Here is a 27,336-nt window from a genome sequence, read left to right on the forward strand (position 1 = left end):
ACGCCCCGCCCGCCCCGCTCGCCCACGGCGCTCACACCTCTGCCGACACCCAGCACGCTCATCAGCTGTGAATCACCTGCTGCAGCCCGCGCCCCGGCGCCCGGCCGGGCCTGCGCTCCCGCCACCATCCACCAGTCACCATCCCGGCAGTCCACCAGCCCCGTCGCCCTACATCACCGCCATCAGGTGCTGCATCTCAAAATAAACACACTGCAATCTTCTACTCGCAATTCCTTTATTATTTAAATGTAATCGGTATACTTTACTTAAGCGTTGATAACGATGACACATTCTTCTCTGAAATTATTAAGTATATTAAATTTTTTCATCACTGCTTTGATTGGCACTGAGCTATCCAGGTTTTTTCTATTGGTGTACTTAAATATCATAAGCTCATTATTTGGATTTTCGGTTTCATTAATAACATGTGTTATAATTCGACATGCTTACGTTATATTATTTACTTCAGTACATTAATATTTTAAATATTTATAAAAACATTTTCTTTCTTTATTTTAAGCGTATAATGTTCTAAAGAGCGTAACGTGAATACCTATTCATAATTATCATTATTATGGATTCTTTGTTTTATTTACTTACTCTTTTCGTTTATTAACTAACTGTCATGTAGGAAATTAATAAGTTCGATAAACTATTTTATTTTACAACATTATGAGTAAGTACGTCATACTATAAATTTTCGATACCATCACCTTGAAAGCCCACATAAACTTACTGTAATAGTTTGACAATTGTTAATTTACGTTGCTAATCATTGCGATGCGTTGTATATATCAAGAGTCGATTTTTATGTAAGTATTTGTCTTAGAGATTCTACATGTACGTTGACGATAATTTCTTCTCCGACAAAGTACAGGCCATTTGCGGCAAATCTATTATTATAGATTAATAACGCACGTGACTTATTAGTCACATTAAAAAGAAGATATATTTTTAAGAGTTACTTATACAAAAAAATGGCATGAGTACCTAATTCCTATTCTTAGTAAAATCAATTTAGTAAATACGGTCGTTTGTACTGTGATTAGTTTTCATTAAATAATTAATTATACATTTTCACCAATGTCGATTAACGTTGCGCTTGCAGATTCACTTGCTCATCATCTTTCAAATATAATAATATTGAGCTTAATTTTTTCATTAATTTAATATAAAGGTATCAGTAACATTGTAACGAAAACTTTGAGGGATGTTCAAGCCATGATTCGAATTTTCGGTCGCAACAGTATGGAACGGAAAATAAGTTGAAAAATACATTACCATTTTCATAAATTTTCCGACAGGAAAATCGACTTGATGTCAACTCAGAATCATGGTCTGAATCGTCCCCCTCAGTATTTGTTACGATGTCACTAACACCCTATCCACTTGTATTGTTACTTAATTGTACTTGTACAGGGTTTTTTCAATTATACAATTGAAAATAATTAAAAAAAAAAAACAAAAAAAAATACATGATTTTTGCGACAGAAAATTCCACTTGATATTAACACAGAATCATGGTCTGAATCATCCCTCTCAGTATTTGTTACGATGTCACAAACACCCTGTATAAGTAAGTATAAGATATTTTCCTTAGGACGGCGGGCTTTGTTAATCCCATTGGCTCTATTTAGACGCTGTCTAAACCACATTTATAACATAAATAGCATCACGCCTATGTCTCCGAAGTGGTAGGTAGATATGTGTAGTCTATACGCCTTCTCCTTGCCAGTTATACTTAAATCCCTCGTAATAGGGGACGAGTCTATTACCATATTAACTGGGCGCAAATCTACCTTTTTTTAGATTTGCCGCAGATTCAAACCAAAAGGGATGTTGAATTAAGCATGACATTTTTCATGATAACGAGTTGCGACCACTTTATTATTTATATACTTACCTACATTGTAAAGCTCCAAACCATTGTCTACAAGGCCTGAAGTGTACAGCCGTGCAACTCATGATTCACACGCTTCAATGAACGATCCCAACGGTCGGGTTTTGCAATTATTAGTTTTCAGAACCGCAACAACAAGATTGACCAAAATATGACTCACTTTTTATTTTACCCGATGTACTTGGTATACTTGGCCGATTTGTTAATTATCTACCTTATTATAGTGTATGGTGGTGAGATATGCCTAGACAGTGATGTGCCGTTCCCGGGATTTTTTCCCACTTTGGGAATATTCCCGGCAGTCAAAAGGCGCAAAACTTACGTAAGTAGAAATAGCTTTATTACTTAATACCTAACTTTTAGGCATATAAGACCAGAGCATAATAAAGAACAATTTGAAAAAGAAAAACAGCCACTGTGCTTACTATTGAAGAGTTTATACAACGGGAACATTCCCGCTTTGGGAACATTCGGGAACGGCACATTACTGCCTGCAATTAACGAAGTTCGTACTTCGTATGTCTAACTGTTTGAACCACGGGATTGAACGTAGATAATTAAAAAAGCAGAAAAATCTGTTGTAGCTAGTTAGTTGCTAAATAATGCATAAAAACTTTCTTTTTTATAGTAATGTCGAAATATAAAAAATGCAGTCATACAAACGATGCACGATTGGCAGTGCAAACACACGTCGCGGCCATGACTCCCTTGACCAATCAAACGCACCTGTCATTATGCGCGTATGCATTACCTCCGTAGTTAAATTACACGCTGCCAAATATCATTTCCATATGAGGACCCGTGGTAGCCCAGTTGATTGAACGCTTGCCTCTCACTTTGAGGTCGCAGGTTCGAAGCACAGACCTAAACTAATGATTGTCGAATTTGTTATCGAATTCATGTTTGGATCATAAATGATTATCACGTACTCAGCGGTGAATAAAAACATCGTGAGGAAACCCATAATCCCGAGAAAATATTTCCGGCGGTACGTGACCTAATCTGTATTGGGCAGGTTTTGGGTTGAAAGGTCAGACAGGCAGTCGCTTCTATAAAAACCGACCTGTCATTTCTTCAGGTTAGGTAAGCGGACCCTGTGAAAAAAGGGATAAAGCTAGGGAAATCAAATATAATTTCCAAATTACATGATATTTGATGTTATGCGTATGTTACATACATCGTACACACCATGGCATAAGAAAACTTACAGCTTGTATTTCAAGGTAAGCCCAGCTGACGTCATCCCACCCTACGTTGCCATTTCGTAAAAAATAAATTACTTACCCGCATCCAATGCTTTTAATTTACTTTACAAGGAAATTTTGTACTTTTAGTAAAAGATTTACGTACTTACTGTTTTAATTATTTTTATGTATGTGACAAATGTTTTGTCTTACACCATGATACACACTACACATGTTGAGGTTTACGTCCATTAACTGCTGTGGTGGTCTGCTGTAGTGGGAACCTCGAATTCTAGTAACGCACGTTTGTATTGTACCCATATGTAATTCTTTTGCAACATAAACATAAAACTCACAGGCTCACGCACGACTATATTACCAACTAAGGTAGTCAGAGATACCTACATCCATCACAAGGTGAACTAAGTACCCACATCTCACCGAGTTTTCTGCTAGACGAACATGATAGGTGGTGAGCCGTTTTACCGTGTATAATGGCCGAGCTAACTGTGTTAGTGAAAACTGCACTAAAGATTTCTAAAGAACTCATTGGTGCGAGTACGGTATCGGAGGTCGAACCGGCGCTCGCCGTTTAAGAAGCAACCCGGTGAACCACAGGACCGCAGTGACTTAAATACAGTTTGTGTGTCAATTTATGGTTATCGGTACGTACCATCTTCCGAATATATCCCGCTCAGGTACGGTACTAAAAAGTATCGGCATCCGAAGCACGTTATACGATCTTGACGACCCGATTACTCTAGCCACAGAGGCGGCCAATCAGCTCGCGACACCAAACACTTCAGAACCTCGATACCGACCCTCTCGGCGTGGTCGACAATTTCCTTCATTCAGTACTTATCGCTATCGACCCACTAGAGTCGATTAATTCTTTCAAATATTCTTCCTCTCAGACAACACCCTGACCCGAGGTTCGCGTCCAACTGGGCACCCTCAGGCCTGTTGTCTTAAATTTTGTACCGGGTGAGAGCCCTCAGCGCTCCCCATTTGTCCGACCAAGTAGTTAATGCCATCTGCAGCAAATCTACAATAAGTCACGTCAAAAAAAACAAATTAGGTAGGCACCATTACCCAACTATGTTCGGGATGAGTACCCAGAATGTCCTCGGGATGTAAATTTGTATGGAATATTTTGGTATCAACTTTTTCTGAACCTGGATAAAATATATTCAGATCTCTATGGCCAAATTAAAAATCACAAGAAAAAAATGCTTTAAGATATTGCTTTATTTAGTAAAATTATAGCCACAAGAGGTTCAACCTTCAGACGATTGAGCTAGGACACATGTATAAAATTATCAATAGTCACAAATCACAGGAAGATAATATATCACTAGAGAGAAAAATAAAATCGTCTTCCTTTACAGGTAGGCTATATAGGTACCACCTACACATAATAATATCACCATCGAAAATCCTACATTATGTTTTATTCCAATTAAAAATAGGTTATTTCACTTGATACCTCTTAATAGACACTTTTGTTTTAAATACATTTTTACTTACAGTAAAATAAATACTTAAGCTAAAATATTTTCTACAAGAATGAATTAATATCAAAGCACAAATACCTAACTGTTTGTACCTAGCGACAAACACTATCCTTGGCTAATTGGTGTCCATGACAGATGTTATTGCAGCACAAGCTCTTGCGAGACCGTGTAAAATTTTAATTTACTAAGTGAGGGGTAGAGTCCAGAACTTACATTTTGAATTTGCTGCTGACAGAAGAGCACTGACGGTAAACAACCCTAATCAAATAATCTATACATTTTCTACCTATATACATACATTGCCTAAATAACATTTAAGCGACATTGATACTAATAGACCTAGAGACCTAATAATGAATATCACAATATAGCTACCTACTTAAAATACATGAAGTAAGGATGAGGCAACATCGACTATAGATTTATCCGCACAACGGCACCTTATGTAACAAGCATCGCGGGCGCAGCGCGCAGGCGCACGTGACTGTGCATCATCGCATTATCACTCCAATCATATATTATTTACCACTGACCGACAAAAGCGTCTATTACAACGTTGAATTCCAAAGAAGGCTTTTATATCCTTACAAACATTTTTAAAAGTTTAAAATTAATATTGTTTCGTTTAATCTTTCATGGATATCATCTTATTTTGTCAGTACTGCAATATTTAAGTAAGAGCACAGAATAAAACTTTAATCGTATATAATAATCTCACTCATTAAAATGTTCATTGTTTTACAATTACGAAAAACTTACTTTTGATACAATTCGCATGATATTTGTTATTTTCATTATTTTATATTCCATCCAGCAGAATCTCAATCTTAAACACAACCTCAGACTTACACAAATCGAAATTGAAGCTCTTCAGTTACAGGACAAGTAGGTAATAGTTTGTTCTTGAAAGTGTTCATACAAATACTAGACACCTGGCTACATCTACATAATATCGATTGATTAATTGAGCTGTTTATTACAAATACAACTCTATGAAAAGTTATATTAAAACATTTGTACCTTTGTATTTGGTAAACCCATTGGGGTAGTCAGAGGTGCATCCATAGCAAGATTAATTATAATGATGATTTTGTAAACGTGTTACATTACTGCGGAAATCACGAGATAAGTCCATAATTACACTTGTCAGACTCATAGTAAACGGAAGCTAAGAAAGGAAAATTAAACTTTATATAAAATATGTGACGTTAAGAAAACTCTGACAGCTGTCATAGACTTCTCTCGTGATATTTACAATACGTTTGTTTTACTTTATATTTCACAAATATTTCATTACATTTCTTACGCCTTGATATGACTGTGAACAGTTGTAATAAGAGTGATACTTAACTACTTACAATATTATCTCGGTTTAATGATGTTCAATAATTAATATTATACTTTTTATCCTTACCAAAAGTTTGTATTTCTATAATTATTGCTGTCAAAATTTATTGATAAGTATACCTTAGTGGGTTTCAACAAGTTCGCGTTAAAATGTTTGGTAATATTCACAACGGTCCTACACTTCATGAGCCATGGCTTCCAATTTTGAAATATTAGATAATAAGCAAGTACTATATGTGTGCTGAATTGGTCTTAAGTGGAATCATCGACACACTCGATTTTGGTAGAACATAAGCGAAAGTGGAAATCAGGGGGTAAAAGGCGACATCGGTTCAATTTATCTAAAAAGCATATAAAAATAAGTGCACTATTTCAACAAATGTCAAATAGCAATATTTCTTTTACATGAATTGCTTAAATGTAGCCTTTCTAACCTCCCAGATCACTTCACCAAAGCCATAGACACGTGATGGATATACAGGGTGTTAGTCACATCGTAGCGAAAACTTTGAGGGATGATTCAGAACATGATTCTGTGTCGATATCGAGTGAAATTTTCCGTCGCAAAAGTATGAAACTGAAAATAGTTAAAAAAAGCATTAAAATTTTCATGAATTTTTTGACAGGAAATTCCGCTTGATATCAACTCAGAATGGTCTGAATCATCCCCGGCATTATTTGTTACGGTGTCACCGTGTCACTAACACCCATACGTACTTGTATGGCTACTCGTATGTATTTGTACGGGGCGTAAGTGACGTCGTAACGAATACTGAGGGGGGTGATGCAGCTCATTATTCTGAGTTAATATCAAGTGGAATTTTCCATAGCAAAAGTATATAATTGAAAATCATTTTAAAAAACACAAAAAGAATCATTAATTTTGCGACTGAAAATTCCACTTGATATTAATTCAGAATCATAGTCTCAATCACCCCCCTCAGTATCGTCACGATGTCACTAACACACTATTATACACTCTAGAACTGTTATTTTTATCAGGCTGGTGAATCTTTACATTTGTGAGTCTTATTTGGGAGATTTAAAAAGTAATTTGAGTGCCAACTTAATAAAATAAGTGGTCAGGTTTGAACTCTAAATGGTTCAGGTACATATTTGAAGGTGACCAAAATACCTCCATAAAATCGCAGTGGAGCTAGTGGAGTATGTTCCTTCGGTTGACTAAAGGGAGGCTTGGGCCCAGTATTGGGACGTAATAGACTGTTTAATGTATGTTGGTGGATGGAGTTTATGGAGGTAGCAGCGGGCGCTCGGCGTCGGCGCGCGGCGGGGAGCGACGGCCTGCACCCGCGCCGGTGCTCGTCGCGTCACCGTTCGCCAGCAACGCCTCTCCCTGACCAGGCTCAGGCGCGGTCTCTTCCATCTATATATTTGAAACTTATTAAAGTAGGATTTCTTAATATATAAATACGTGCTCGTGGCATGGTAAGTATATTACTTTAAGCACCGAAGATACCTAGATATAAAATATATATTATAATGTAGTGCGGATGTTGGATGTAGCCAATAATTATTAAGTAAGCATAGCTAAAACTCGCAATGCAGTAAGTTCGAGTCAATTTAGAAAACGAATACTTTTGTATAATGTACTTATATTGTTTGAGGTTTAGGCATTTCTCTAACAACCCGCAGCGGATCAGCGTGGTGGAGTATGCTCCGTATTTTTTCTGTTTAATAGATAGTCGCGGTTTTTATTAGTGTAAGTAACAGAATTTCTTATAACTATTTATTTACAAAATTTCGTAGACCGTTTAATATGTATTCGTTATTGTGGCTTTTCAAGAAAATGGAATTGTTCCCGAAATCCTAATATATTTTTTGACTGATTACAATAATTCATTAATTTTATTATTTGAATCATCAACTGCAGACGTAATTAATTGATTTATGTAATAAAATAGCGACCACCTAATTACGCTGCAGCGTAATAAAGTGCAGTAGACGACAAGTCACCCGCCATTTCTAAATGATTTAGGTAGGTAGGTACTTAAATGAGATCATTAAATAATTGTAATAGTTATTTCTATTGTTTTAAGACACACTTGTGCAATCGGATGTCGCAGTCGCAATGTATTGTTTCCACGTCACTCGTAACAATCTAGCTGATGTGAACGTCTAGGAAATGAAGAGCATTCGACTTGTATCCGGGGCCGGAGGTCACGCCGATTAACCTGTTTAAGTCGTTATGCATCGGTCAAAAGGTCATCGCTACGTGAACTTCTTTTAATCGCTTCACTAACAATATCGATAAACCCACGCAAGCTAGCAAATAGCAGGATAGTCTTCTTTTCTCGTGTGGGTTGTTAGGTGGATTACCAACCACTTACTAAAAGGTAGGTTACTAATGAGCCGCTGAAGGCCCCTGACATGACTCATGTAACGACTACGTACTTACATCAGTACGTAGTAACCGGGACCAACGGCTTAACGTGCCTTCCGAAGCACGGATCATCTTACTTTCGGACAATCAGGTGATCAGCCTGTAATGTCCTAACCAAATTAAGGATCATAAAGTGATTTTTGTGATATTTCCCCACCGGGATTCAAACCCGGGACCTCCGGATCGTGAGCCTAACGCTCAACCACTGGACCACTGATGCCGATTAATGGCTGGGTAGTAACAATACATAAGCAATAAGTATAATATCATCAGAGAGGGGTATCTATATGCTAGAGTGCACGGAGCAAGGTCTACCAGCGGCCATGGTATTTGATAGAGTCTCAAACAAAAGTTGGTTGAATGTTGAAAGATTATACTTACAAATGACACAAGGTTATTATTGTTCCTAAGCCAGGGTACCCATTCTCCTTTGACGACAATTGGGGGTTTATTGTCTTATGACAATGGAATCGGCATGGGTTATCTAACTGTACGTATATATATGTACGTAGGTACAAACTAAAAAAACAGTATTAAGTAGTAGTTACGTTCGATTAGATATATGATTTTCTATTATGAAAGCCATGCAATTGTCTGAAGCAACGAACGTGCCAGATAATCCAGAATGAAGTAGATCTTTGCTATAACTTAGGGCGAACTCTGATACAAATAAATTACTTAAATCAAATGATCGGAGAGACATAAATAAAGCTCAGTGATATTATTGATTGATTGCTTATACACACACACTCCTATACCAACGCAGCAGTGGGAGTGTTCTGCGCTGATTTTTATGTGCCCCCGTTAGTACGCACTCGTTCACACAGACAGTTTTGGGTTTCATACAAGCACCGGTTTCCCCAGCCCTCAACACTTGCGGTACTAGGTACCTCTATATGAATTTAGCTTGAGAGCATTTTGTTTTCTTCTTATCTTGTATGGTTCCTGTCGCAGTAGAGTAGCGAGTAGCAACCCGATCAGACTGCTCGTGCAGGCCGACTGTGGCACTCGGCCTGTCCGGGTAGACTGACCGGGGCGCATCGCATGATGACGTCACAGCTGCATCCATTGGGTTAAAGCTTTCAGATAATGCTCGCCTATAATGGTGGGCTTGTTAGCAAACTAGATTTGTAAGTAACCAAAGAATACATTCTAGGTGTTTTTTACTGATTTAACTAATTTTGCAATAGGTGTACCTACCACAAAGCATGCACCTTTAATAAGACCGTTCTGATAGGCATCGGTACCTAGTTATACCTTCTTACGACGTTTGATGTGAAAACATCTAACTTTAAAATATTACCTTCAAACTTTCGTTTTTTAATCATTCGTTTGCGTAAAAGGAAATTAGTTTCACTTTACCTGATCTACGTAATTAATTAATGATACTTTAGTTAATTATAAGAAAGTTATTAATGACATCGGAAGTTTTCACTATTTCCTCACCGTGGGTTTGTCTGTGCGAGTGGGCGTGTCACGTTTGCCCTGCAGGTAGTATGTCATCAGTTGCCCCTTGCCCTTGACAGCCACCAGACCTCGCTGCTCGAAGTAGTAGCCGAAGCTCTGAAGAATCTCACAGGTCTCCTCCGTCACCTAAATCCATGCTAATATTATAAATACTAGAAAGTTTATCGATTTCTGTGTGTCTGTCTTTTACCATTAACTTCACGCCTAATTAGCTGGTCCGATTTGGGTGAAAATTGACGTAAAAACAGGGAGTGAAAATAGGGTAAGTATCATATGTTCGTTGGGTGCCAATATTCACCCTGAAACCTCTCAAAAGTACGTACATCCTTGTAAAGTTTAAGATGTTTCAGGGACGGTTTTAGAATGCTTACTGCCATATAAATCTAGGCGTATGAAGTTGTGGGTGAGTAGATATAGTAATTAATACGGGTAAATATGAATGTAACACTTTCTGAATATTTAATACAGCTTTGGAAGTCAATACGGAAACGTTGGAATGTGTCCCCGGGGTCAGAAGGAAGTCAAAGAGTTATGTTCCCCTTGACCTATTTAATTGTATCGATTGCTGGTACAAACGGTTCTAACGTAAGAGAATAAGATTTATACCGATATCTTACACATTTAGCCAGTCTTCGGAAGTTCTTCATTAATTTCGGAAAAATATTACAACTTTTGTGGAAGTTCTTTGATCATACCTATAACATATATAAACTCATGCCTGTGATCGCCAATGGAGTGGGCAGAGACACAAGTAATCAGAAGACAACTTGCAGTTACACTTTGGATACGAAATTCTAATATCTATAGAGATGGTGTTAGCGTAATAGTATTAGCAATAACATAACCCTTTAGAACGGAGGGTCTTAGTCAACTTTTCTTCTTCTTTCAATCTTCTTGTTCTTATCATGTGTTGTAAGGTGGAATACCAGCCTCAACAACCCTGGTATCAGGGTTATGATTGAGCCGCCAAAGGCCCCTGACATGGCTCATGTAACGATTACTGACTTACATCAGTAAATAGTAACCGGGACCAACGGCTTAACGTGCCTTCCGAAGTACGGATCACCTTACTTTCGGACAATCAGGTGATCAGCCTGTAATGTCCTAACCAAAATAGGTATCACAAAGTGATTTTTGCCCGGGATGAAAAGCATTTCATGTTTAACAGAGGTTTTTTTTTTATAAATTTATTTGGTCACATTTATATTTTCATTCTATTATATAACCACGTTGGTAGTATTCTATATTCTGTCACCTGTATGCAGCCAGCTTTGCCGGTGCTCTCCATACGCGAGGCGACGTTGACGGTGTTTCCCCAAATGTCGTAGTGCGGCTTGCGCGCGCCGATGACGCCGGCGGTGATCGGGCCGTGGTTCACGCCCATGCGCAGTACGAAGTGGTTGAATGACTGCTCGTTGATCGCCGCCAACACTCGTTGTAACTCCAGTGCAAACTCCACCAGGCACGCCAGGTGTGCCCACCTCACCAACACTCCATCGGACGGCTGAAATATAGCCATATAGGTATATGCAGGGTCATCCTGAGATGCCGTTAGACTTAGAATAATAAACAATATGACAGAGCGTTAACTGTCCGCCCCGCACTAATTCGTATCGGGGGCCGACCTCACCGACCGAAAATATAAAGTAATAAAACACATGGAAATAAATATGTTTTAGATAGGTAGGTACTGTAATAAATAGGTACTTGTGTATAGTATACAATAGTTATATTATTTTCTATATCATATAACGCTGACATCAAGAGCGGTTGAAAGTTATCTTCCGAAGTCTTACAGGCGTGTTTATGTAGTATAAGGATATGTATAGAATAGAATACTGTATATTCCTATATATCTTTTGGAGTGGCTGTCTTTATGTTTTCGCACTGCTGTTTTTATGGTAGGTACTTATGTTCATATTGTTTAGTTTAGGTGCAATAATGTTGTTAGCTGCTACTGGTACCTGCATCTGTCGTGTGGGGTTTAGGCCTGACGCAGCCATGTACGTGGAGCTGATAGTCTTGATTTTAATGATGTCGTTGCTGAACTTAGCGTTCTCCAACAACTGGAAACATAACAAATAAAAAACACTACTCTTACACGGATTAGGTAAGATGTTATACAGTTCTTGTAGATCATTAATCATGATAAAATGTTAATAGGTTCTACTTAAAAATTAAAATGCCATACTCATATAACTAATTATTCAACTACGTACGCTGAAGTGCTTACCAAATCGAAGTCCGATATAACTTCGTTAAGAAATCGCAAACATTCCAGGCCTTGGTTGTTTACGGTTTCTTCTGAATAAAATTCTGAAACAGATAAACAGTTCTAGATGAAATATAACTCCTGTGAATTTATAACCAAATAATTCGTTATGAATTGCGCAAATGGATTTCGGAGAAGCAATCTGGTGGAACAGTATTATATTAACCAATCTAGAACACGTTTTCTACGATGCGGATGGATACAAGCAGGATAATGTCAATCGTACTTTGGATATCGTATTTTGCATTGATACGCCGCTTCTTGTAATCACAAAACTTACGATATACATTTTTGAAAGACATGGAAGATGAAAATAAGCGGAAAGTATATACCAGTGAAGTTGGGCATAGAAGCGAAGAGCACGCCAACTTCAGCGTAGCTCTGGCTGTAGAGGTCACGGTGATGGTGACGGGCGCCCATGAAGTGACGCGCCACGTGTGGCGGCAGCACATTATGGATCAACGCCTGATTGCGCCGGCGCAGGTCCGCCGCCTGTTCTGCCTATAAACAAACGAACATTCTTCATTAGGGAATATCCTAATAAAAAAAAAATGTACACAAGTCACGTTAAAATGCTATGAATGTATGTCGTGTTTTCACTTGTATGTTCATAAAGGCTTGGAGGAGTTCAGAGGGTTTTAACAAGGCTTCACTGTCGGTAGGTATATTCATTCACAGATTACGGATGAAAGGGAATGATAAGAGAAAAGACGTTCCGAAAATATATACGGGTTGATTGATACAATGAATAAAAGAAACATTGAGTTAGATTTATTTGAGTTATTAGTCACGGTAAAAATGTTTAATGCCAAGTGAAAAGTATTTCAAAAGATATTTTAAAAGTGAGCAAGCTTTGCAATGCCTAGACATGGGTGAACAGAGTATAATAAGTCTTTAGCCCTACATTGGGACATCAAGTATTTTGTTATGTCATGAAAATTATTATGTAAAACAAATAAGTAAGTATAATATATTGTACATATACTTGATGAATATTATAGTTTAGCTAAGGCAACGGATGTACTTAATTACATTCATACACCTAATTTAAATGACAAGCGTGGTGCTCATTTCGTACAATGTACCAATCAGATTATCTTTTGTACAATTGGATTTTTCATGTTATTACTCAGTTTCCTACATCTGGGCTCAGAAGATAGTGACAAAACGCGTGATTTTTGTTGGAAACATGAAATCGTTGCTCTATGCTCACTGTCTACGAAAAACATTTTTTAAATAATTTGAGATTAGTGGTAGGTACCTGCGCTCGCATCCGTTCCCCGCGTGAATGCCGCGCGCGCTCCAACGCTTCGCTCTGTAACGTAAACAATCAGTATAAATAGCCGCACACAAATCCCATCTTTACAGATAACTGTAACGACTCTACGAATAGAGTAGAGTACTCACGTATCTGTTGAATATGAGCAGGGCCAGCACCACGAAAAATAGCATTATGATGTTCCGTCCGGTGTGAACCTGCGACCTGGAAATAAAAGTTTTACAACACTGGTAAGTCATGTTTCAAACGCTGACACCTTTATTTTTTTAGAGTAACGCGATTACGTATCCGTTCTGAATGTTTGTATGTTGTAAGATGAACGATTGTTGATGTTAATGTGGTACCTACTTGTTTGAAGTTGTTTTTATTGTTCTATTTTCTGCCACATTGACAAAGATGAGTTAATCCGGAATATCATGGGTGTCCCGCGTCGTAACGAGTTTAACTACCGAATAATATTAGTGAGACCTATTAAGTATTCTACTACGAAAAAATAACATAAGTTTATATATATAACAAAAAAATGATATTTTCATTTTTGTCTACTCCACCGACTCCACCTCTAAAAAGCAATTTTAGTTTGATTAGTACAAAGTTAAATGGTGTATCGGTGAAAAGATGATTCCGAATGTTACATTTATCTATTACGCTACCGTACATCTCGAAAAAAGGTTAAAAATACTCTTACAGAACATTAAAGGCTTGCTCGTCAAAGTCGACGGTGGCGTTGAAGGGAAGCTGGTAGGGGTCGCGGTCGAGCGAGGCGCGCGGCGCGAGCAGCGCGGGGTGCAGCGCGGCCGGCAGCGCGTGCGCCGCTGCCAGCGCCAGCAGCAGCAGGGCGCGTGCGCACCCGCCCAGCGGGGACACCCACAGCGCACCGCAGGCCGCGCCTGCACCCACCTGCACCATGTTATCAGTTATCATTTCATTAAGTACATGTATGTGACCTATTTTACCTTAACTTGGGAAAGTCAGATTGGCAGTCGCTATTGTGAAAAACCGGACCTGTCAAAAGGGATAACGCTATGGAGATGAGTACTTATTATTAAATCATTAATCATTATTATTGCAACGTTAAATCTATTTTTTAAAAGAATGGCAATATTTCGATGAACAAAAAGTTTCAAATAGGTATGCTAGATAGAGGCGAGGATGACAAGAGCTACGGAGAATAGTATGAAATTAGTGAATTAAATAGCCAAAATTGGTACCTATTTCAACAAAGAGATGACACATTCAGCTTCAATGACAGACAACTTACGTAATGTACGTAACAGAGACGAGCGAGAATTGATTACTTACGTATACAATTTCGCACGTATCCGCTAATTCTTGACAAGTGTCAATGTATTATAATGTACTTAACTTGGATCATAGGATTCATAGGACGTAATGTGAAAGCAGACGTACTTACATGGTAATAGTAGGATGGATGTATGCAGCGGCGAGCCCCACCGTGCGCCGGGGCATCCTCCCGCAGACCGTCCTCACGGATCAACGTCTCGAAATTGCCGCAGATGATCTGTATAATAAATAAAAACATAGAAATGCAACATTATAATCAATCACTTGAACTTGTAGACCCTTAAAGCTTATGGCACACAGAGAGCGGAAAGCGTAGGGTGCTATTCATGAAACCGCGCGGTTTCATGCTTCACCAGAATTTCTGTATGAAAAGGTGCATACAAACTTGAACGTTAAGTACAAAAAGAACTAAAATGTCCTCCCTCTTATATTAAGAACTACTTAAGTAAGTAAATGAAATAAAAATAACCCGTACCAAAGGCGCGATGTTTGCTGCCACGAACATGGCTATGTTGAAAGTTCCACATGTCAATTTCCAATAGGGGCTGACTGTTTTCTTCTGGAATTGGAATAGAAGTGTTTAGAAATGGGTAAAATTTCAATGTATTTATCTAATAAGAAATACATAATATATGATTAAAAGTTTTGGAAACAGCTAGGTCAAGTATGTCATACTACTTAGTAACTGGCCATATAAGGTCAGCCCAAAAAGAAAATATAATTATATACAAGTTTTTTATAGTGGGTATGTTAGCACCTTAAATTGAGCGTATCGGAAGCAGGCGTAATAGACGACATTGATTAGGCCGGTCTCGAGTATGAGGGCGAGGTAGACAGCGTGCAGCGACCAGGCCTGCGGCACGGCGAAGCTGGCGAGGGCTACCACCGCCGGCAGCAGCATGAGCGGCGGCGCGGCCACAGCCAATGGACACGGGTCCCCGCGTCGCGCGTACGCCGCCTCCGCCTCCGCTGACCGGAACGTTAGGCACAACGTCGTCGCGTCCGCCAGCTCCCTGCAACATACACCTCGTCATATTCACGGCCACACCAAGGCCAAATTAGATGCCAGCGGCGGCGTGTTCAGATGCAAAGATTTGTTTTGAAGTGTTCTTTATGGCAGCGGCCCGGGGAGCGGAACAGTAGTAGAGGAGCCGCCGCAGCCACTGGCGCCGCCCCCGCTGCCGCTATCGTCCAGGTTGCAGTTTCAAAACTCATAACGAGCGGAACCAATCCACTACAATTGCGCTGACTGTGAAAAGTGTTTGCTGACACAGTTTCATAAACAGGGCCATACCTACCGACCACATACCAATTTATTTAAATTGTCTTTTGACGCTTAGTTAAACTCTAAAAGAGGAATGTTCGATTCTTTGTTGAAAGTCATACCGTTGTGATAGTACCTACCTATGAAACTGAACAGTTACAAAGCAGATGAAGAAAGCATAAAGATATGTTAATTAAGCTGAAAATAACCAACACAGTAAACACGTTTAGGGTAAAAACTAAAAAAAACACTGATACACAGATTATGGGCATCAACTCACTTGTTGTCGTCTCTTTGAACGAGCTCTTCTTGTAACATTGATAGTATTTTCAACTCTTCACTGTCCTTGTGTTCATCTTGCGGCGACAGAACCTACAAATTAAACGTACGAAGCATTCTATAGTAACCAGCAAAAATGAGCGCACATGACTGAGAGCTTATGGTAAATTGGTGCTAAAATTGTACTTGACGGATTTTTGGTAAGTACATGAATTTTTAGCCATTTTCAGACCACTTGCAAGAAAAATAATTACATAGATAAGTACCTACTTTTAGATCATATCTATCTATATCATATTTGCGATCGTACCTAGTTCATGTATTTATATATTACTGTAAAAGCCCGAAGTACCTAAGGTGAATCTTAAGATTTACCACTAAAACCAAAGATTAACCAGGTGCCTGCCAGTAAAGGTCCGAAATGAACTATTATTAAAAGACAATTCGGACTTTTACCACAATCACTTGGTACCGTACTCTTGACTTTTACAGTAACATAACAAACATCGGAACAGACTACGACTATGTAATGAAACAACAACAGCTCGATTCGGAACCAAAAGCTAAAACAAATCATTCCTGCAAGCTGCCTTTAGTGTTATCTAGTCTAGCTCTAGGTAAGCAGAACAGTCGCCTAGTGCCCCAGTGTCCTATTTATTTAAGCTGGGGTGAGAGGGTCGGCGCGCGACGGCGGCGGCGCCGACGGGCGGGGCGGGGTGTGGCGGGGGAGGGACAGTAGTGCACTCACCGAGTCCTCGTCGTCGTCTTTGAGGTCGGACATAGTGTCCCCCGCGTCGCCTCCCTCACCCGTATCGCCCTCGAGCGCACTCTTCTCTTCGTTTCCCTGGAACTAGATAATAAAAGAAACAAAAGCTGCATATTATTTTTCTACACTAGGTACTGCTGGTATATTTACATTCATAGCTCTCATCGAAATTTTCGAATTCCAGAACTTCAGATCTCTTCGAACTGCTTAAGTGTATTCAGCCCACATGATTGAATTAAATTACGAGAGGAAGATTTTGCAATGTTAGCATAACTTCATCAGTTATGTAAAGCGGCTATAGGATATCGGCTTTGCAAGTCATCGGACGCGAACTGCATCGTGAACTGAATCGTGATCGTGTGCTACTAAGACAGGAAACTAACTTGAAAACTAGAGACGTGTAATATTTTGATCGACAGATGAGGTCGTGAACTTACTCGTAAGTATCTTTTTCAAACGTTACCTATCTGACCTGCCCCACTTCTAGACTAAACCCTGATATTGCGTGTAATCACCTGTAATTTTCCCTCTTTTAATGTCTATTTAGATTTTCTTTGACCTAGCTCTCAGCCGGTGACTTCGTTAGCGTGGATTTCGGTAATTGCCTACCGGGGTATGTAAGTATTGAGTTTTAGAAAAACTATCTCCATATCCAATTTCACCTAAATTGGTTCAGTCCGATATGCGAGAAATCGTAACAGACAGACAGAGTTATTTTCGTATTTATGATATTATTAGTAAGGATAGATTTGTCATTTGTCGTCATCTCCCTAGCATTATCCTGTTTATCACAGGGTCCGCTTACCTAACCTGAAGATTTGACAGGTCCAGTTTTTTACAAAACCGATTTCTGACCTTGCAACTCGCGAAAGGAAAACCAGCCCAATACAGGTTAGGTTACATATAACCTGCTGGCTGGCTGGCTGGTTTGGTTTGTATTGGGCGGAGGTATGTCTCCGAAAATGCATTTCTCGGGTATGTGGGTTTCCTAGCGATTTTTTCCTTCACCGCTAATCACGTGATAATCATTTGATATTGATAGATTTGTCATTTGTAATAGAAAATAAAAAATGTATAGATGCTCACAGGTTTGAGCACTTTGACGATGAAGTAGGTCTTGATGCCGGCCTGTCGGAGCATTTCCTCGCGCCGCTCGCCGTGCGCCGGCTCCACCTCGAACTCGTTGTTAAGGAAGCTCAGCGTCACCTCCGATATGTGCACACGGCTACAACAATAATGTGACTCTACTTACTTACTCGTAAGGCCCCGTTATGGAGCGCAGATTGAAACATATGACGATGTAAGTATAGGAGTGTTCATAACACTTCAGGACCCCGATACCGAACCCACCGGCGTTGTCGACGATTTCCCTTATTCAGCGCTTATCGCTACTAGAGTCGATTAATTCTTTCAAATATAAACCTATCTCAGAGTATACCCTTAGCCGAGGTACGCACCCAACTGGGCACCCTCAAGTCTATTGTCTTAAATTTTGTGAGAGCTAACCGCGTTCCCCATTTGCCCGACCATGTAGTTAATGTTATATGCGATAAGTCGCGTCTAAAAAGAAAGAAGTGATTTGACTGATATAGAGTGACACACGCTCGGCTCATCGCCCATTTCTCCATCTCCATAAACGAGACCTTTTATATGTTTTTTTCTGATGATGCGAAGAGTATAATGAAATAAGTAGTAAGATGATAAACAAAGCTGAGTACAGACCCGGCCATGCCACTGCTCTCCATCTTGTTCGCGAGCTCGACGTCGCGCGAGTACACATCGAACTGCCATTGCCGCTGGCCCAGCACGCCGGCTAGTACCGCACCCGTGTGGATGCCCACGCGCATGTCCACCGGCGAGTTCGTCGTCTGCTGGACGTACCTTGTGCCAAACATTATCATCATGTATGTTTTAATTGGTTTCAAATAAAGGAGTAGGTTCTCAATGCGAATGTCCGCTTAGTGATCTGGGCCGAATTTCTATGTCAACGGAAATACTGTACCTAAAAAATCGAGTACCTAAGTGCCTACTTACTCACTACTTAATTCAAAACACACTCTCCCAGTACCGCTTCTATGATCTTTGAGCTTAAAAAATGTTACAACATACTTTACAATGTACCTACACTACATAATTATAATTTCGAGAAATCAACAATCTGGTGTCTGAAGTTACGTTCCACCAGCAACATTAGTAATAATTAATTCCTTCTCCGTTAACAAAGCAGCACAATATTACATTCACATATTTGACATCCTCCGGACCGTCCCGACATAAAGCGTATTCTAATGTTTAATTCAAAAGGAAAACGTAAGGTTTCCAATCAAGATATATTACGAACAAACATTATTGTAATGTTACCTGGAATTTAATCATAAAAGTACGAACGTAAACCGTAATCTGATATTTTCATGGGTTGGCCACACAAAGCTTATCTGCTCATGTATACAATATTACGCGAGTAAAAACAACATTTTCAATTAGAAACCATTAGAAACTCACTTAATTGCTTTGACCATGGATAAGCCCATGTGCACACAAAGGACGGCATGATCTGGTCGCTCCACCGGCGCCCCGCTGATGCAGTAGTAGCAATCACCGAGGATCTTGATACGTAATTGTTTATATTTCTGTATAAGAAAAAATAATATTTTGTATTTACAGATGTAGATTATTCCTTCAAATTACTTATTAACAAGACAAGTAGTTTACCTCGGAAAGCCGATCGAAACGCGCAAACAGTTCATTTAAAATTGCCACAAGATCTTGAGCTGAATACGTTGAGGAAATGGCCGTGAAGCCGACGATGTCCGCATACAATATACTGTGGTGACAAATAGATAGCAGTGTGTTAGAACATTCAACTTTCTAAGTAGGTACATATTGTACGAGTAGAAACTTTATGTACATTCGAAGGACACGAGTTCCCTCCGGCTAGTTCATATTAAACAAAACCGCCAAGCCAATACGAATGAAAAAATATATCGTCACTGGAAAGGCAAAATTACGTAAGCGCCAAAATAGGTATTTTGGGTTTTTTATATATTCGGAATCAGCGTTTCATTCTGCGTCGATCTGTCTGGGTAGCATTGCGATACGAGCACTTTTTTGGCGCTTACGTAAATTTGAAAATAGTTGACTTTTTTCAATTCCAGTTTCTTAAACGACAAGATTTTGGTGTTTTTTTCGTGACTGGTGTATAAGTAATATTGTTGTCCTATATAATAACTACATATTAACTTTAAGTAAATTTGGCATTCTATAGTTTGAAAAGTATCATTTTATTAGTAATTTTGGACTACTGAAAATAAAAAATAGACTATGTATAAGTCATTTTTATTTACAGCTTTTAAAATAAGTAAGGCGTATAAGAAAAAAATGTCCTAGCATGTTTATGCAGTGAATGGCGAATAAGTAATTTTGACTTACAGTATTTAGAATAAATAAGGCGTCTACGTAAATTTGCCTTCGCATTTTTATGCTGTTATTAAGCAAGTTTGTGGGCTAGCAGTAAGTTTCCCAGGAAGTTATTTTTTAACAATAGATCTAAAAGTAAAACTATTTTAGAATTGATTTTATAATTTATTAGCGACCCGGCTTCGCTCGGATGCAATGCTGAGGAAAAATGAAATTATTTACGACATCACATTAAAATCCTCAAAAATAGCAGTATTTCTACACTATTTATTGGATGTTATTATACATACCTATAAACTTTCCTCTTGAATCACTCTATCTACTAAAGAAAATTGCATCAAAATCCGTTGCGCAATTTTAAAGATTTAAGCGTACATAGGGATATAGGAACAGAAAAAGCGACTTTGTTATACTTTTTAAGTTCTGTCGTTTGCATATTTAGCGCCAATTTTGAATTGAGAACTCTAAATTCAAATTTGTTGGAATTTCGAATATCAAAACAATTGAAAGCATTAGGATTAATGCAATTGTTTAGTCACAGCGTTGGTTTGAATCTGTCAGATCATGTCCGAAAATGAATCTTACAAAGAAAAATTTTCTATAACTTTCGAAGAGGCCTACTGCGACTTCAGTGTTTCAAACAGTTAAAATCTCTATTCCACGATGAAGTGCCATGTCTGCGAGCCATCGAACGCTGGTATTTAGAATTCGAGCGTGGATATCCGCCTTCACTGAAGATAATATCGTTGCTGTGAGACAACTAATCCTCAAAAATCGTCATGTGACATACCGAGAATAGAGGCGTTATTAGGCATTTCAGGGACAACCATTTAAACGATATTGAATGAGGCACTTGGTGTGAGAAAACTAGTTTGCCGTTGCATCCCGCATTTTCTGACGATCATAAGGTAGCCCGCGTCAGATGGTGTAAGAAAACTCTTCAGAGATTCAACCGAGGAGAGTCAAATCACGTGTACGACATCATCAGTGGTGACGAATCTTGGATTTATGCTATTATCCTGATTCCAAACAACAATCCACAGTTTGGGTCTTCCAAAACGAGTCAAAGCCGACTAAAGTTGTTCGCTCTTGAAGCACTTCAAAGAAGATAGTGGCTACCTTCGTGGAGAAAATCGGTCATGTTGCGACAATTGCACTTGAAGATCGTAGGACGGTTAATGCAGATTGGTATACCACAATTTGTTTACCACAAGTCATCGCCGAACTTCGAAAATGTAACCCAAAGCGACGCATGATGATGCGCAGGAGTGCAGGATGCTGCACCATGACAACGCAAGCTCACACACCGCTCGTCAAACGATTATTTGAAGCAGGAAAACGTAGAAATTCTTGACCATCCTCCATACAGTCCTGACCTAAGCTCCAATGATTTCTTTACATTTCCTAAAATTAAAAAAGAAACTCTTCGCGGTCAAAGGTTCCAGTGCGGCGAAGAAGCGGCCAACGCTTTCAAGTCAGCCATTTTGAACACTTCTACTTTGGAGTGGAATAAATGTTAAATAATACCTGGTTCGAGCGAATGGAAAAGTGTATTAAACTTCGTGGTAAATACTCTTAAAAACAATAAGGGGAATTATTGAGGAATTAAAAAGACTTGACCCTTCCAGAGACTTGACTCGACTTAGAGCCACGTATGCTTGTCCTAATTCAAACAATTTTGAGCCCAAATATACTACTGCATGGTCGACTGTGCTGCCCTGCATATGTTATGTTATGTTAGTGGGCTCTGTTTTCCGCATTTAGACTCTAAGGTGGCCCATTATGCGTGTAATTGTTGACTACGTAAGCCAACCTATCTCCTTCCAGAAGCTCAGAAGGGGATTTCACAGGCTTCGCGGAGCGACCCCACCCAGCGATCCACTGTGCTGCCCTGCATATTATGGACGGTGGATGACAATGACAAAATTAAGGGCAACATCCTTCTTTCAGTCATTTTGTAATATCGTCCATCTTGGATTTGAAATTTTGACATAATGACAGTATTCTACTAGTGTAGTCCTATCTTTGATACCCATATTGAGGGGGTTGTGGAAAAATATGTAATCCCCCATTATGTACCGGCTGCCATCATAGATTTATAATGTTATTGATTTTATTATATTGTATTGACATCGGAATTAAAGGTGCGTACCTTTCAGATCAATCTGACAACAGGAAGGTACTTAAATTGCAATATCTAATTTTGATACAAATATACCGTACGGGTTTAGCTAAATAAAACCGTTTAACCCTTTCACGGACAGAGACCATGGGTCATTGGTGGTTCATAATAGGTAGTATGGCACCTTGGAATCGGAACGTCCGTATACGTTCCGTCTTTGAAAGTGTTAAAAAGAAACTTTTACAAACAGATAACGGGTTGTACGCTATTATTTATATTTTATGAAACTTTATTTCTGGCACTTCAGTATTTTAATAGCCATTTTTATAAATCAATTGAAGTAATAAGTAGTTTAAAGAGGTATTAAGAATAATTATTTGTCTCTTACGTCTTTTTACCCATGTAAGATATTACAAAAACTTACTTTAAAGAATTTTTGGTGAACTGACATAATCAATCGATCACTTTGTAGGCAATTTTTACATAATGAGAGCAGATGTGTAAAAGTCGTTACAGTAACTTTTACTCCGCTAACATTACAGTATTATTATATTTAAAGAAATATTGTCGTTCTCGTATGCATTGTCGTAAGAGCTGTAAGTAATTTTGCTTCCAAATAATATTTTAACCAGATGGCGGTTAAGTAAATTTGCTTTACTGTAAACTGAAGTCATTTTTACGTAAGCGCCACTATATCCTAAAATAGCAATCCAACAGTTATAATATGTATTGCTGGACATAGAAAATTAAAAAACAATGTAACCTTACTTTGACATCATCTAAATTGGATAATTGGGTAAAAAGTTATGATAAAAAAACGAAAAAATGAAACTTTAAACGGCTTTTTCTCGAAATGGCCTTTTGGCGCTTACGTAATTTTGCCTTTCCAGTGACGATATACTTACAGAACTTTGCTACGTACCTAACATTTTCATGGCGAGACATATAAATCTTCTTAAATTGAGTATCAATAAGGCCTAAATCTTGACGCATCTGCACTGCAACATGTTCTGGCAGAACGGATAGCAACAACCGTTCCTAGAAGAAAACATTACATTGGAAATAAGAAACTTGTATATCTGCAAGTCAAACTTATGAATAGCGTAGGTACCTACACACCTGTTCTTTGCTTTGTTGTTCGATAGTAAGTTTATCGCGCAAACTTCGTTTTGTCTCTTGAAATGAGCAACGTTGCTGGCGCTCTCCTACGGCATACGCAGTTCCACCTAGCAGTGTAGCTCCCAGAAGTAAAGCCCCGTTTGCTATTTGCTGTCAACATAAACAGTTTTGTGTTTTTCTCATTTTCTTTCAAATGCTAATTGAAAATGATGGCACACTTGAAATTCGACGCGGCGTACACTTACCTGGAATACAAAATCATCTGGGAGCCTGCTTTCAGATGTAGCAGCGTTGTAATATTGCACGAGGAGGTAAGCAGAAAAGGATGTGGTGCTATAAAACATCAACAGCAGGTGATGGAAGGGTAACGTGGCAAGTGTGAAGTATTGGAGCACGACGGCCCAGCCGAGCAACTCGTTGTAGGAGTCCCCGAGGCGACGCGACGCGCTCACCAGTAGCTGGGTCCATAGCGCCATCCAGGCCACGTGATTCAGAACGGGCCTCGCGGGACGAATGAAAGCGTACAGCACTGCCAGAATCAAGTTGGTCAACAAACCAATCACGACCGAGGTATAGGCGAACCGCAAGTCGCGTTCTCCAGGTACGATTGCGGCAAATATCTGCAACAGCGCACCGGCGACTAGCAGGCGCGGCACAGCACGCTGCCGCTGCCGCTGCGTGTACGCCGAGTACAGTTGCTCCTCCTCCAGGTCCGTGAACCCCCACGGCGGCACCAGGCATATCCAACATGAACATTTGTTTACCGTTCGTGCCTGCATCAACTTCTCCATTGCTTCAATGCTTCCTCATATTTCAACCCTCTCAACTTTTTAACCACTTTTCAACATTTTTATAATACTTTGCAATTTTCACTGGGTACTTATTTTCTTTCACTTTAGATTGTAAATATTCTAACAGCTGAAACTATTTCATAGCCCTACCACATATCATCGAGGTTATTGATTGAATATAAATAGAAGTAGTCAATAGGTGAAGGTGAATCTTACAAATTGTGTAGGTAGTGTTATATTATGTAGTTTGTTACATATTATATCGATATAACGAATCGAAACCGTTAAACGTTTCGTTGCACTGTTTAAGCGATGGAGACTATCGGAGTAATACATATGCGATAATTTAATGGTAGGTAAAAGACATGATGTATACAAGCCGACTAAAGTTTACTAACGCTGCGCAGCGCGTCACAGATCATCAAGCGGAGACTTTCCATTAGCGGCACACGGCTGATCGAGGACGGCTGCACAATGAATAAATTACACGCTGAAACATTGTCCCGATACCCGTTCATTAACCAAGCCGTCACTGGACAGAATCCGATCGTGGCTTCGTCGGCTACACACTCGCCACTAATTTCAATATTGACAATAGTTACGACGCACGTTTAAGTAGCGTGACCGTGAAACTCCACTCACATAAACGACAAGTTATTTGTTTCACTCACTAGGTGATTTCACAACAAATTATTTTAAAATTTTCAGCTGTCTATCATTCAGACTTAAATTGGCTATGACATACCTACAAAACTTGTCTCATTGAAGTTACACGAATATGTGAATTTCAATTTTTCAGTACCATGTCCTGTCTGCATTGTATTCGTTTTGCATAAATTATCTTACAAGTGTTCCATAAACCTTTTACATTACTTAAGTTAAATAACTATATGTCATCAGTCTATACTAATATAATAACTCATGATGTATAGAATATGTCAGTTGTTTAAGGAATTCAATAATGAACGATGATGCACCATTTAAAGGTAGGTATATTAGATGACGGGTCATAATGTAATGCAATAAACACGAGATAGCGGCTATTAAGTGGCTCGGGTGCTTAGGCAATTACATTTTTTCCGAATTCCTGAGATGCCTTTTCTGCCATCATATATTATTATATATAACACAATAGATAATTCTTTGAAATCAATTAAGCTATCTCCACTTTACCTAAGCATCACTTAACGAGTAGAATCTGAATTTTGAAACTGCTAATTTCAAATCATGATAACTAGCTCAAATGTGATACAACAAGTCTCCATATAAGTATGTAAATTTTTGTATATTTGAACCGTAAAGTGACTCTAAATGATAGTCACTCACGGATATCTAGGTTAGTGAAATGTTAGGCCCTCTTTGCACTATAGAGGTCCAGATGGTTTGGTAGTGTTGTCGCAAATCTGGGATTTCGTGGCACTGTGTGATGAGACAATAACTAAGTAGATACAATAAATAACATTACCATTGAATTGCTTTGATCAATTTGTATAAAGCTTACTGGTTAGTGGTGAACATGGTAATGTTTCCCGCCGAAAGTGCAGTACCGATGATGTAAGCAATATCTACGAAAAGATTTAACTATTGACCCGTAACCGGTTTGGACGTGAAAGAAGGCGAGATGGTATCGTCGGCACTAAGATGATGCGTCGGGTATTGATGATGTTGGAATGTAGGGATGATGTATGAGCGTCCGGGAATATCGAGCGAGTGGGAGTGCGGGCAGCAGTGCGCGGTGTAGCGGGCGCGGCTGCGGCGAGGCGATGCGCGCACGTGCCTCGTGCGACTGCCGCGCTCGGCCGCCGCCCACCGCGCCGCGCCGCGCCCGCCCCAGCGGCCCGCGCCCGCCCGACCACCACATTGATTCACCCTCGCTCCTAGTTCACGGACGCGTTACCCATATGTTGTAACGTGTCTAATAGCTACTGTTGCCAATGTCACACAAAAATATTGCCTTCAACGAATGCTACGGTAATTTCTAAGTGTTTGTCGTTTTTCATAAAGATTACACGCAAACACGCGTCCTTGTTTTAAACGTTTAACCTAGAAACTAATGTAGCTACCTAACTGTGTATAGAATCAAGCAGACTCAGATTATTCTTGGGATAATTATTATTGGGAAGCTATGGGAATTAAATGTGTAAAATACAGAACTCAAATAGATAGTTACATACTACAAAACCTAACTGAATCGCTACAGACAACTCCACATATTCTATATTAGCCTTGGTTAGTCATCTGATGTAAATAATTATATATTTTTTTAGGAATACTGACAGACGAAACAAAACATTCGTAATAAATGAAGACTAATTCCTGTTTCCACTAATAACTCTGTACTTATTAAGTAGGAAACCATTAAGTACCTACTTATTACTAAATTTTTGAGTTTTGACTTAATAGTCTCCTCGCCCGTGCAAAACCAGTTTTATACTTTGATCTACTTCTTTAAAAAGCTTATTGAATTTTTTATTCGCTCGTCAAGGAAAGGTGTTTTGTCTATATACTTTATTGAGGTCGCGGGAGAGAAAGAGGTGGGTGAAACCCGAGGGTCCTGTTAGGGACTCTGATGAAAAGTTCTGAGCGGTCGGTCTATCGAACGAATTGTATGCAACTTTTAGATACTTACTTAACACAAATGGAGGCAATTTGTCGGCGTTTTATGAGTAGATGGAAGTGATTGTTTTACGTAGACCATCGTAATTAGGTAAAATAATCATAGCAATTGTTACAACGGTAACATATATTAGCGAACAAACGTTCTTCTGCAACTTACATCGATACGATAAACACATAAACATAAACAGCCTATACACGTCCCACTTCTGGGCACAGACCTACCCTCAATCAAACGGAGGGGGTATCGAGCATACTCTACCACGCTGCTCCAATGCGGGTTGGTAGAGGTG

At 39.2% G+C, this 27,336-nt stretch overlaps 1 protein-coding gene across 4 annotated transcripts; it reads right to left on the reverse strand.

The window, feature by feature from the left end:
- Positions 1 to 6,638: 6,638 nt before the first annotated feature.
- Positions 6,639 to 26,191, reverse strand: LOC126366300 (adenylate cyclase type 8). 4 transcript variants are annotated; one of them, XM_050009404.1, is made up of 22 exons: positions 25,929 to 26,191; positions 23,882 to 24,573; positions 23,637 to 23,786; positions 23,440 to 23,555; positions 19,691 to 19,802; positions 19,481 to 19,608; positions 18,701 to 18,859; positions 18,065 to 18,203; positions 16,961 to 17,062; positions 16,214 to 16,305; positions 15,427 to 15,682; positions 15,145 to 15,228; positions 14,779 to 14,886; positions 14,053 to 14,264; positions 13,493 to 13,568; positions 13,347 to 13,400; positions 12,418 to 12,586; positions 12,047 to 12,129; positions 11,778 to 11,879; positions 11,069 to 11,317; positions 9,793 to 9,939; positions 6,639 to 7,329 (listed from the first exon to the last, which is right to left on the reverse strand). In XM_050009404.1, exons 2-22 carry the CDS (start codon positions 24,425 to 24,427, stop codon positions 7,195 to 7,197), a joined length of 3,219 nt encoding a protein of 1,072 aa, XP_049865361.1. In that variant the 5' UTR covers positions 24,428 to 24,573; positions 25,929 to 26,191; the 3' UTR covers positions 6,639 to 7,194. The 4 variants fall into 4 exon arrangements, with proteins under 4 accessions (XP_049865361.1, XP_049865353.1, XP_049865370.1 ...); XM_050009396.1 differs by having other exon boundaries at positions 25,893 to 26,191; XM_050009413.1 differs by lacking the exon at positions 25,929 to 26,191 and adding an exon at positions 24,826 to 25,080 and having other exon boundaries at positions 23,882 to 24,529.
- Positions 26,192 to 27,336: the final 1,145 nt, after the last annotated feature.

Source organism: Pectinophora gossypiella, chromosome 1 (genome assembly GCF_024362695.1).
Source record: "Pectinophora gossypiella chromosome 1, ilPecGoss1.1, whole genome shotgun sequence".
NCBI lineage: Eukaryota > Metazoa > Arthropoda > Insecta > Lepidoptera > Gelechiidae > Pectinophora > Pectinophora gossypiella.

What these genes read in the sequence shown, in the direction of transcription:
- LOC126366300 (XM_050009404.1), bottom strand. Translation starts at nt 24,427, where the DNA reads ATGGAGAAGTTGATGCAGGCACGAACGGTAAACAAATGTTCATGTTGG. An exon ending in CAGATGATTTTGTATTCCAG is followed by an intron (nt 23,787 to 23,881) that starts GTAAGTGTACGC and finishes TTATGTTGACAG; the next exon opens with CAAATAGCAAACGGGGCTTT. An exon ending in ACCCCACACGACAGATGCAG is followed by an intron (nt 11,318 to 11,777) that starts GTACCAGTAGCA and finishes GCTATATTTCAG; the next exon opens with CCGTCCGATGGAGTGTTGGT.